This window comes from Aythya ferina (genome assembly GCF_964211825.1).
Source record: "Aythya ferina genome assembly, chromosome: 26".
Classification (NCBI taxonomy): domain Eukaryota; kingdom Metazoa; phylum Chordata; class Aves; order Anseriformes; family Anatidae; genus Aythya; species Aythya ferina.
The window spans coordinates 5,962,257-5,972,139 of NC_140324.1; the positions used below are offsets into that span (position 1 = coordinate 5,962,257).

The 9,883-nt window shown below is 63.2% G+C and overlaps 1 protein-coding gene across 1 annotated transcript; it reads right to left on the reverse strand.

Moving 5' to 3' along the window:
* Positions 1-890: 890 nt before the first annotated feature.
* Positions 891-9,744, reverse strand: WDR18 (WD repeat domain 18). The gene is made up of 10 exons (XM_084499045.1): positions 9,513-9,744; positions 7,893-8,003; positions 6,586-6,719; positions 5,973-6,114; positions 5,166-5,309; positions 4,930-4,994; positions 4,697-4,821; positions 2,304-2,470; positions 1,444-1,512; positions 891-1,154 (listed from the first exon to the last, which is right to left on the reverse strand). Exons 1-10 carry the CDS (start codon positions 9,720-9,722, stop codon positions 1,023-1,025), a joined length of 1,299 nt encoding a protein of 432 aa, XP_084355171.1. The 5' UTR covers positions 9,723-9,744; the 3' UTR covers positions 891-1,022.
* Between the last annotated feature and the right edge of the window lie 139 nt (positions 9,745-9,883).

Here is a 9,883-nt window from a genome sequence, read left to right on the forward strand (position 1 = left end):
GGCACGAGGATGCTTTGGGGCTCCTGGAAGCTCTGGGAAAACAGCCTCGGGGCAGGGATGAGCGAGGGACTGCGGCAAGAAATCACCTCCCTGCTGGGGACGTGGCAGCAGGTTACTGAGATCTGTGGGTGCCAGGGGGGTTTAAAGGAAAAAGTCAGGCATCTTTCACTATAAAAAACAAATCTTTTATGTAAAAAATAAACCTAAACAAAACCCACAACCCCCGCCGCCATGCTAGTGACAATACAAAAGGCCGAGTCCCCAGAACACCGTGGAAAACAAAGTAGCTGGATCAAAATATATATAAACTGTCACCTTACCCAGATGGGAAATAGCACCGTGCTCACCCCGCCCCTCCCCAGGGGCAGCCCCGTGCCCCGCAATGAACAGCCAAGCCCGCAGACCACCCCGGACCCCCGCCCGTGGGCCGGGCCGGGCGCACGGGGGTGCAGGAGCCGCGCAGCCCCCGCTCTGTGGGAGCAAAACCAAGCCCCGAGCCCCCAGCAGGGGCCTGGCTGCGGTGGGTCCGGCGGTACCGAGCAGCATCTCCCAGGGCAGGCTGGGCGGAGGGGGTCTCAAAGTGGTACCAACAGAGAGAAAACACGTTTCTGTCTGCACCGCAGGGTCGAGTAACGAAAAGAAACAAAGAGGCCGGGGGAAGAGACGGGAGAAGGGCAGGAGCTGCTCTCCGAAGGCCACCCCGCCACCGGGACGCTCTGCCAGCAGCCGGCCGCTCCGTGGGCTGCCCCCGTCCAGCACCGAGCGGCGCCTCGGGGTGCAAACGGTCCCTGTGGTGTCCTGCACGCAGCCGGCCGGGGAGCACACGCAGCAGCCCCGTGCCCATCTCAGCCGTGTAGTCAGAGGGAGGCCAGACGGAGCAGCCGAACGCTCCGGCGCGTTCCGCCGCGCTCGCACGCTGGCAAGGCGTGGAGCCACGCGTGCCTGCAGGTCCGCGTGCCCGAGGGCTGGCTGGTTCTTCCCCAGGGAGAGGCAGAGGGGTGAGAGGGCCGGGGGTCGCCTCTTCATTTGGCCGGTTTGGTGATGATGCGAGCGGAGAAGTCGAAGAGGTTCTTGTTGATCTTCCGGAGGGTGCTCACCTCCTCTTCCAGCTCGCTCACCTGGATCGTCAGGTGCTCCTGGTCTCCCACCAGGTTCTGTGAAGAAAAACGCGACAGGAGAGCTGCAGGCACCCGGCCTCAGCTCTGGCAGTGGGGGCTGGTGCTCCTCTGAGCAGCAGCAAATCCAGAACCATTTAATCCCCTCTCTTCTTCGCCTCTTGTTCAAAAGCTGCACCCCCTCCCACCCCACGTGCAGACTCCAGGATTTGCCCCCCCCCATCCCCAGCTTGGCACAGCACCCCAAGGGCCAGGTCTGCTCAAAAGAGGACCCCAAAGGGACCCGCACCAGCAGGAAGCGCTTCCCCCACCCCTGAGGAGCTCTCACCTTTTCCCTCGTCGAGCACATCTGGGCGTACATCCTCTCGCCCTTCTCCAGGTAGCTCTCCCCGGAGTCCTGCAAGGACCGGACAGGACGGATTCAGAGGACCCCTCCCAACAGCCCCCGTGCTGGGTACTCCCCGCAGGAGCTGTCACCCTCTGGGGACAGACACGGACAGGGGAGGGAGCAGCTCTGGGGCTCCTGGCAGACAGGACAGGGACAGGTAGACATGCCGATGAGCCTTTGGTTGTTCATGGCCCAGGACAGCCCCGTGCTGCCACCAGATGCTCCGGGGCTGGAGCCCAGCCCAGGAGGCAGAGCAGAGCCCACAGCACGGCACCGGGCTGGGAGGACAAATGACTGCACCAGCCAGGACTGCAAGGGGAGTGCAAGGAGGGAGAATGGATTTCACTGCACTGGAGAGCAGAGTTCAGGGAGGGGAGAAGAGCCTCTGGCACATCCCTCTGTGCCCTGCCTGGCAGAGGGACACGAGGCTCCCACCACGAGCCTGCTTGCTGGGCAGTCCCAGGCTTTAGGAACAGCACCAGGGGAAGTTCAGCAGCACAGAGAGGGCAGGAGAGAGGATCAGATGTGCACAGGAGGCAGGAGAAGGGAGCAGCCTTGTGCAGGGAAGGGCCCACGTCCTCCCAGGAGCCAGGCATGCAGCCTCACATAAGCCATCGAGCTGCCTGTCCTGCTGCCCCTGAGCCCACCGTGGGGGTCTGCACCCTCACTGTCCACTGCACATTACTCCATCAGCAAGAAATGCACCAGGTCCTTGCCCCAAGGGGGCTGCAGGAGAAATTCTGTGCCCCCCGGAGCCGCCACCGACCCCTTTCCCCCGGCAGCCCGCTGCCCCCCGGTACCTGCTGGTGGAGCCCGAGGCGCAGCATCACCCCCTCGCTGCCCTGCTCGTCGCTGCTCTCGGTGCCGTAGAGGTGCTTGCTGAACTTGGGAAGAGGCACGCTGGGCTTCCCATCCGGGTTGAACATGTTGGCTGGGGCCAGCACGATGAAGGCGTTTGTAACCGGACCTGGGGCGGCACAGAGGGGGAGGTCAGGTCACACCGCTGCCAGCTTTGCCTCCCGCCTGGCTCCTTGGGCAGCCCCGAGAATAAACACAGCCCGAGGAGCTGCGGGTGCCCGGGACTCCCGTGCTCACCCCCAGCACCCCGAGATGCCTCCCGGGCACCTCCCAGCCCCGGGCCCCGCTCCGTGCCCCCAGCGGTCTGCTCGTCCTCTGCAGAGCGAGCCATCCATCAGCGGCCGGCTCACAGCTGCCTGCCGGTAATGATCTATCACACACACTCGTTTGGCAGAGATAATGAGTGCTTTAATTACTACACTTACCCGCACAGGCTGCTGCTTTCTGTCAGCAGCCCCCTCCGCCCCCCGCTGCAGGCTCACACTTGCTGCCAGACTCCCACTGCGGCCCCGGAGCGCTGCCGGGCGCGGGACCCTCCGAGACCACCAAGGCTCCCCGGCAGCACCCCCGCAGCCCAGGGGCTCGTGTGCGAACAGAGCAGCTCAGGCACTGCCCATAAATCCCCGGCCATCCGTCTTCCCCCCGCTGAACTCGACAGCACAAAGGGAAAGGTTAAAAGGATCCAGAGCCACCTGAGCGAAGGCTGCCGCAGAGCGCAGCTCCCGCGCGGATCCGCTGCCAAGGGCAGCAGGCAAAGGTGCAGAACGGGAGGAGGAGGAGGGGGCAGTTTGCTTTTACTCTTGCTCCCTCCCTCCCAAAAAGAAGTTTGCTGCTGCTTCCGAGATAGCCGTTAGCGAGGGGAGCACCCCCAGCCCACCCACGGGGCAGGGGGGGCATTGGAAAGGAAGGGGAGAGCCAGGCAGGGGGGACGAGACCTCACCAAATAGCTCTCAATCCCCACGTCTGCTCCCCACCGAGGCCCAGACCTCCAGCAGAACCAGCCCAGCTCCCCCCACCGGTGAGGACGCCCCTCCCAGCCCCTCGGTGCCGTCCCTCTGCCCGTGCCCTGCCCCGCTCAAGGACAGGCAAACCCTGGGGAAGCCCCTGCCCCATCCTGCCAGCTCGGCACGCTCCTCCCCAGCCCCAAAGCCAGGCTCCAGCTCCTCTGCTCTATTTCCAGCACTGTCATGTGGCTCCCCACTGGTTTCTCCCTTGCCCACAGCCTTTGCCCCCTGTGAGCAGAGGGATGTCAGCACCCTGAGCGCGCCAGGCCGGAGGTGGCTGTCACATCAGCTGTGGCTGAAGCCCTCGTCATCTCGGGAAGGGAACACGCCAGGGGGGCAGCAGGGCAGCAGCTCGGGACAGACCTTGCCAGGAGGTGGATCCACGGCCGGCCAGAACTCAGTGCAGGGCCCCCCCACCCCCTGCTCCCTGTGGCACAGCTCCCCCGGTGCAGGGGGCTCCCTGGGGGACACCTCCTGAGCCACGTGCGGCTCCCATGTGTGGATGAAGCACCCGGGCAGCAGCGGGGTGGAACTGGTGCCAGGGCTGCTGGGGAAGCCAAATCCCAGCCTGCAGGGGTTGCAAAAAGCACCCTCACCTCACGGCCCTGGCACCCAGCGGCACGGTGCTGCAGGAAGAGCAGAGGATTTGTGTCCCTCTGTGCTCTTCTGGAGCCTCGAGGAAGGTTTTAACGCCTGGCTCGCAGTGGGAGCTTGGCCACCTCCCCTGCGATGACTCACACGGCTCAGGCTTTGCCTGTTTTCACTCTTCTAGTGCTACTGGAGCAAGGCTGGATGGACGCTGCAGCAAACCCCCCGCAGGAACGGTCCTTGGCAGCAAAAGGCAAGCGGGAACGGGTCTGCAGGCAGCCTGGGTCTCAGTGCCTGCCCTGATGCAGCAGCTCGCCCACCTCTGTCCAGAGAGTGAACTTGTACTTCTGCTGCATGAGCCTCATGAGCTCGTGGGTGCCTGCTGCTGGGGGCACGGGGCTGGCTTCTCCCCTTCCTCAGCCTCCTCAGACACTAGGGTGTGTCTGGAGGAACGGCTCCCTTTGGAAAACAAGGCAGAAGACCCTGGACTTCCTCATCGACAGGGTAAAATCTCTGACTCAGCCTCTGACAGAGCACAAGAGGGTTGTTAACAGACGTGGGCAAGGTCAAAGCGCTGCTCCAGACAGCTAAGGCATCCCTTTAATGCCTCTACCCTTCCTGAAAGTGTGAAGCAAGTACCAGAAAAATGCCTGAATTGCGCACGGCAGCGTCAGCAAAAGCGAGACAGCAGCAGCCTTCAGCAGCTGAGGAGGAAGGGGTTGTGGAGATAAGGGCATGCCTACCTTTGTGATTCATCGTCTTCAGGCACTGCTTGCTTTGGATGTCCCACAGCCGGACCGTTTCGTCGTGGGAGCCGGAAAGCAGCAGGCTGCCGTCCGTGGAGACGGACAGACACGTCACCTGGTTCCTGGAACGGGGAAAAGGGAACCTCAGGACGAGCCAAGGTCTGCCAGGAGCCCGCGAGGTGGGCAGACGGGGGCAGTGAAGCACTCAGCAGGTATGTCTGGTATCTCACCTGTGCCCTTTGAAGATCTTCCCGTTCTCCCGCTCTGTCTGGAAGGTCCGGTCCCTCTGCACCGGCTGCAGGAACGGAGGGAGGAGGGCGAGAGGGGTTGGAGGGGAAGACCGAAGGCAGCAGGTTCAGCGCTGCGTCTGGGCAGGGCGGGGGAGGCGCAGGGAAGCCAGGCCCTCCCGTCCTGCCACATCGCAGCGGGGAGGCAGCAGGGCTCAGGGTGCGCCCCGAGCACTCACCCAGGCACAGAGGTCGACCTGGAAGATGGAGCCGTCCATGCCGCCGCAGAACATGTGGTACTCGGACAGGTCCAGGGTCACGGCCATGATCCCCACGTCGAACAGGACGGACAGCAGGAGCTCCCCAGATGCGACTTCCCAGAGCTGGAGTCAGGCAGCGCGGGAGAATTAAGGGCTTAAACGTCCACCACAGGACGGGAAGAACCCCCTGCTGTGGAGCAGCACCCACATGCCCAGCGCCGAGCTGGCAGCACCAGAACCCCCACCTCACTGCGGCTGGGGACACTGAGGCACAAACTGGCCTGCCCTGGGTCACCCAAAGTAGCCTCTTTGTGACCAGGAGATGGCAATGCTCCTCGGCAGCTCCGAAACAGCCCCTGACCTGCCTGTGCCCGTCTCACCCCGTCTGGTTCCTCAGGGCAGAGCCTTCCTGCAAGGCAGGAGCAGCAGACACGGCTCCAGCTCCGGTGCCTGCCGTGCCCAGAGGAGCCAGCTCCGTGCTCTGCGTCCTGCCAGACTGAAGGGACGCCGGGGAAAGGAAATGAGGGATGAGCCCAATGCCCCCCAGGGACGAGAGGGACTGCAAAGCAGGAGGAGACACAGTCTGAGGGCAGGTGCAGCGAAACCGCTGCTGTTTGGAGAGGCAAAACCCATTAGGTCTGGCAGCTCTGAGTCATCACAGAGACAGCCAAGAAACCGAGCTGCTGCAGCCCGCACGGACAGCTCTGCTGCAGCCCAGCAGAAGCCAGGCTTTAACCCTCCAGGGCCTGCACACCTCTGGGACATTTGTTCCGAGCCGAGCCTCACCTTTGCTGTCTGGTCGAGGGACGCTGTGGCAGCTCGTGCCAGGGGCCCCCCGAAGCCGCAGCACATGTCCGTGATAGGGAGGCTGTGTCGGGACCACACGTGGCGAGGGTCTGGGATCTGGGAGGGCTCTGCCTGCAGCACGCTGTAGGAGGGAGGACCAAGAGGAGACTCAGTACGGCCAGGCAGCAAGAGCCACGCTGGGGATGCCAAGGCTGTGAGGGGGAGCTGCACAAGGCTCTGCTGCCTCGGGGACGGCTCCGTGGCTGCAAGACCCAAGCCGAGTGCAGAAGCTGCCAGCAGCCACGGCACGAGAAGGACCACTACAGGGGTTCCCCCATCCCAAGGGACAGAGCCCTCAGCTGCTGATACCCGGGGGAAATGCTGCAGCTTGGGAATCTTGGGTGGGACACCAGGCAAAGTCGACCTGGCACTGAGGATAACAGCACTGCACAGCTTGCATAAGGAGGGCGCAGCCTTGTCACCACCAGCAGGTTTTAAGAACAGCTCAGAGACAGGCTGAAGCAGAGCTGATTCTGCCTCCTGGCAGCGGTGGGGACCTCGTGGTCTGCACTCCTGGCCCAGATGCTCTCTGTGCCCAGCACGGCACCGTTACCTGTACAGGTTCCACACCAGAGCCAGGCAGTCCTTTGCCCCTGAGAGAAAGTGGCTGCTGTCATCAGTGAAGCAGAGGCAGGTGAGGTCCTGGTAGTGCCGGTTCAGGATGGCCAGGAGGTTCCCGTTGGAGACCTAGGGCAGAGGAAAGGGCAGGAGAATGCTCAGAAAGGAACACCGGGATGTGCCAGGGTAACTGCTCCCTGCTCTCAGCACCCAGAGCCCATCCCCAGGTAAATCCAGCAAGAGGCAGTTTGGGAGGCTCCTGCCCACAGCAGCTCCAGAACCTAGGGACAGCAGGGCAGCTTCCCCAGTCAAGACACAGGCAGGCCGTGGAGCTGTCCTGTTCATCGTTGATATCACTGATGGCTTCTTCCAGCCTCGTTACTCAGCTGGAAGGCAGGAGATGGCTGCGGTGCTCACAAACCCGCCCCAGGGGCTGCTGCATTTTGGCAAGGCTGCGTGGTCTCAGGCCAAGGAGGGCTCCGGGGTGGAAAACGCCTTCCTAAACCTGGAGCTCTTCTTGGTGAAAGGCAACGCTGCAGGGAGGGAGGGAACTACAGAGGCAGCGAGGGAGTGCCACACAAAAGAACAGAACCAGCTCCCTCTCATTGTCTGAATTACACCTAAAAATAAAGGCAAACTGTAATTCAACAGAGAACAAGTGGTTTCGCAGAGCAGGCGAGTAACGGGGGCTGCTGGAAGCTGTCCCCAGCTCCGTGCAGCCTCTCAGCGTGCCTGCTCACCCCGCTGTACGGACACGGTCACCGCTCCTGCCAGGCCAGGCTGGCTGGAGGCACGCAGAGGGGACGCGCTTTGCAGATGAGGCAGAGCAGAGACCAGCTCAGAGCACCATGAGCAAGCAACTCCCACCTGCTGCAGTCTCAGCCCCAGCGTTCCTTCTGAGGGCTTTTGTTTTTTTTTTTTTTTCCTCGGTGCTGCCACAGGCACATTTTTAAAAGCAAAACCTGATGAATTAAGATAGAGCCACCCACATAATAAGGCTCAGAAACATCCCCCGAGATGGAGAGCTTTACCGGTTAGATATCTCGGTCTTTAATCCTGCGGCTAAGAGCAAGCTGTGTTCTTCTATTTACTTGGTGAGGTGCTTAGAACGCAGCGTAATCCCCACGTAAACACTGCCACTAATTAAAAACAGGGCGACGAGCAGAGCCCAGCGGCCTTTGCAGGCATCAAATATTAGGCTAAAATGTGGGAGAACCTGGGCAGCTGGCTCAGCCCTGGCCAGCACCTTTGGGTGTCCCAGTGCCCTCCCCATCCCCTCGGCAGGCTGGGAGCGCTCCTCACCTCCCACAGGTAGATGCTCTCAGCGACGCCGGCCAGAATGTAGAGCCCGTTGGGAGATGCCGTCAGGCAGGTCACCGGCCCGGGGCAAATGATCTTCTGCTGGAGCTGGTCCTGGGAGCACAGAGACGACAGCGGCCGTTCAGTGAGGGCGGCGATTTGGGGAGGGGGAGAGAAATAAAAGCCTGGCTCGGGGCAGGCCGGCACCGGGCAGAGTCCTCAGCCCTGCCCCTGGATTCTGAGGTTCTGTGCGTGCCGTGGTTTAACCCGGCCGGCAGCTCGGCACCACACGGCCGTGCCCTCACCCTGCGTCTCAGCGAGAAGCTGAAACGTCCTTGGCTTGGTGTGAGCACTGCTCTGCAGCAATAAAACATCGGGGTGTTCTCAGCACTCTGCTCACCCTAAGCCAAACCACAGCACCCTACCAGCTACCAGGAGGAAAATCAACTCTGTGCTAACTGAAACCAGGACAGGCTGGAGAGGAGCTGAAGAAGAAAACGATGGAGGAGCACGGTCCCTGGGACAGCACAAATCCCACCGAGTTGTTCTGTGTTTTGCCGGTTTCCTCGCACTTGCTTTGTGTTTAATCCCCCAGTGAAAAGGTAAATTGCCCTCCTGCACCCACAGAGCCCCAGCCACAAGCAGCAGGAGCAGTACCAAGAGGCAGGGGATTTGGGTACAGTCGTGCTCCACAGCTGGGGAGCCCTGGAGATTCAGCAGAAGACGAGCTAAGATTACAGCAGAATAATATTAATTAGAGAGAGAAACACGATCTGAGCTGGCTCTTGGCCTGGGGGGAGCAGAGCTGGCAGGAAGAAAGGGAGCGCAGCGAAGGGGCCGTGCATGCACTGAAGCTCCCGGACTGCTGCTGCTCTCTGCAGCAAAACTGAGGGCAAGGCCCAGAAATGGGGAGGTTTTGGGCGTGGGGTGGGGGCTCTGTGCCGCTCTCCTGCCCTAACCATGGTGCTGCCGGGGCACAGCCAGGGGCAGGGCAGCTCTGCAGGGCCGGGTGAGGGCTGGCTGGAGGGGTTTGTCTGTGGATTTTCCGTTTTTGGCTGAAACGTGCCCAGAACATGGGAGATTTCAGGCAAAGCAGAAGCAGCCCGGGGGGTTTCTCTGCGACTCCCCCCCAACATGCGGCAGGGCCGGGTGAGCTCCTGGGGTGCTCCTGGGGCAGCCCCACGGCCCCAGCGAGGGCAGCTCCCTGCTCGGGAAGGGGATGTGAGGATGGATTCCCCCCCCCCCCCCCAAAAAAAAAAAAAAAGCCTTTAGAGCCGCCCCCACACAACCCCCTGGGGACCTCTCCAGTGAGGGAGCTCAGCACCCCCCAAAACCACGACCCCGGGGGCCGAGGGGGGCAGGGGGGCTGCGGGCAGGGCCCGGGGGGTCCTCGGGGCACCTCGGGGGGGGGGGCTCCAGTTGGGGGGGGCCGGGGGGCTTCACCCCACAGCCCCCGGGGGGGGCCCCGCGGCCACTGAGGGGGGGCTGAGGGGGAGCTCGGCACGGATCCGGCCCCCCCCCAGCGGCGGGCAGCCCCCACGCAGCTCCCCGGTCCCGGGGGGGCCCCTCCGTGCCCGGAGCCCCCCCCGCAAGCCCCCCCGAGCCCCCCTCCCCCGGCGCTACCTTCCTCTGCAGCTCCCAGACGTTGATGTAGCTCTTGCCCAGCTGTGCCCCCAGCAGGTGCTCGCCCCCCAGCAGCGCCAGGCCCCGCGGGCCGCTGTTGCCGCCGCGGTATCCGGGCAGCGCGGAGCCCGAGTGCAGCTCCCACACGGAGCAGTTGCAGAGCGGCCCCGCCGCGTCCGACACCAGCGCCACCTCCATGGGCGCCGCCATCTTCGCGGTCCTCCAGGGCCAGAGAGAGCGCGGCGGGAGCGCAGAGCGCCGCCCTTCCGGAGAGCCGGCCAATCGGCCGCGGCGGCAGGGCGGATGGGGAGGGGATGGGGGCAGGGAGGGGTAGCGGAGCACGCACGCACGCGGCAGGAAGCTCAGCAGGG

Bases quoted from the DNA above. Each gene is read 5' to 3' on its own strand.
- WDR18 (XM_084499045.1), bottom strand. From the start codon at position 9,722: ATGGCGGCGCCCATGGAGGTGGCGCTGGTGTCGGACGCGGCGGGGCCG. The intron at 4,995-5,165 runs GTGAGTGCTCGG...CCGTTCCTGCAG, and splicing joins AGGTCGACCTCTGTGCCTGG to CCGGTGCAGAGGGACCGGAC. The intron at 4,822-4,929 runs GTGAGATACCAG...TCCCCGTTCCAG, and splicing joins AAGATCTTCAAAGGGCACAG to GAACCAGGTGACGTGTCTGT.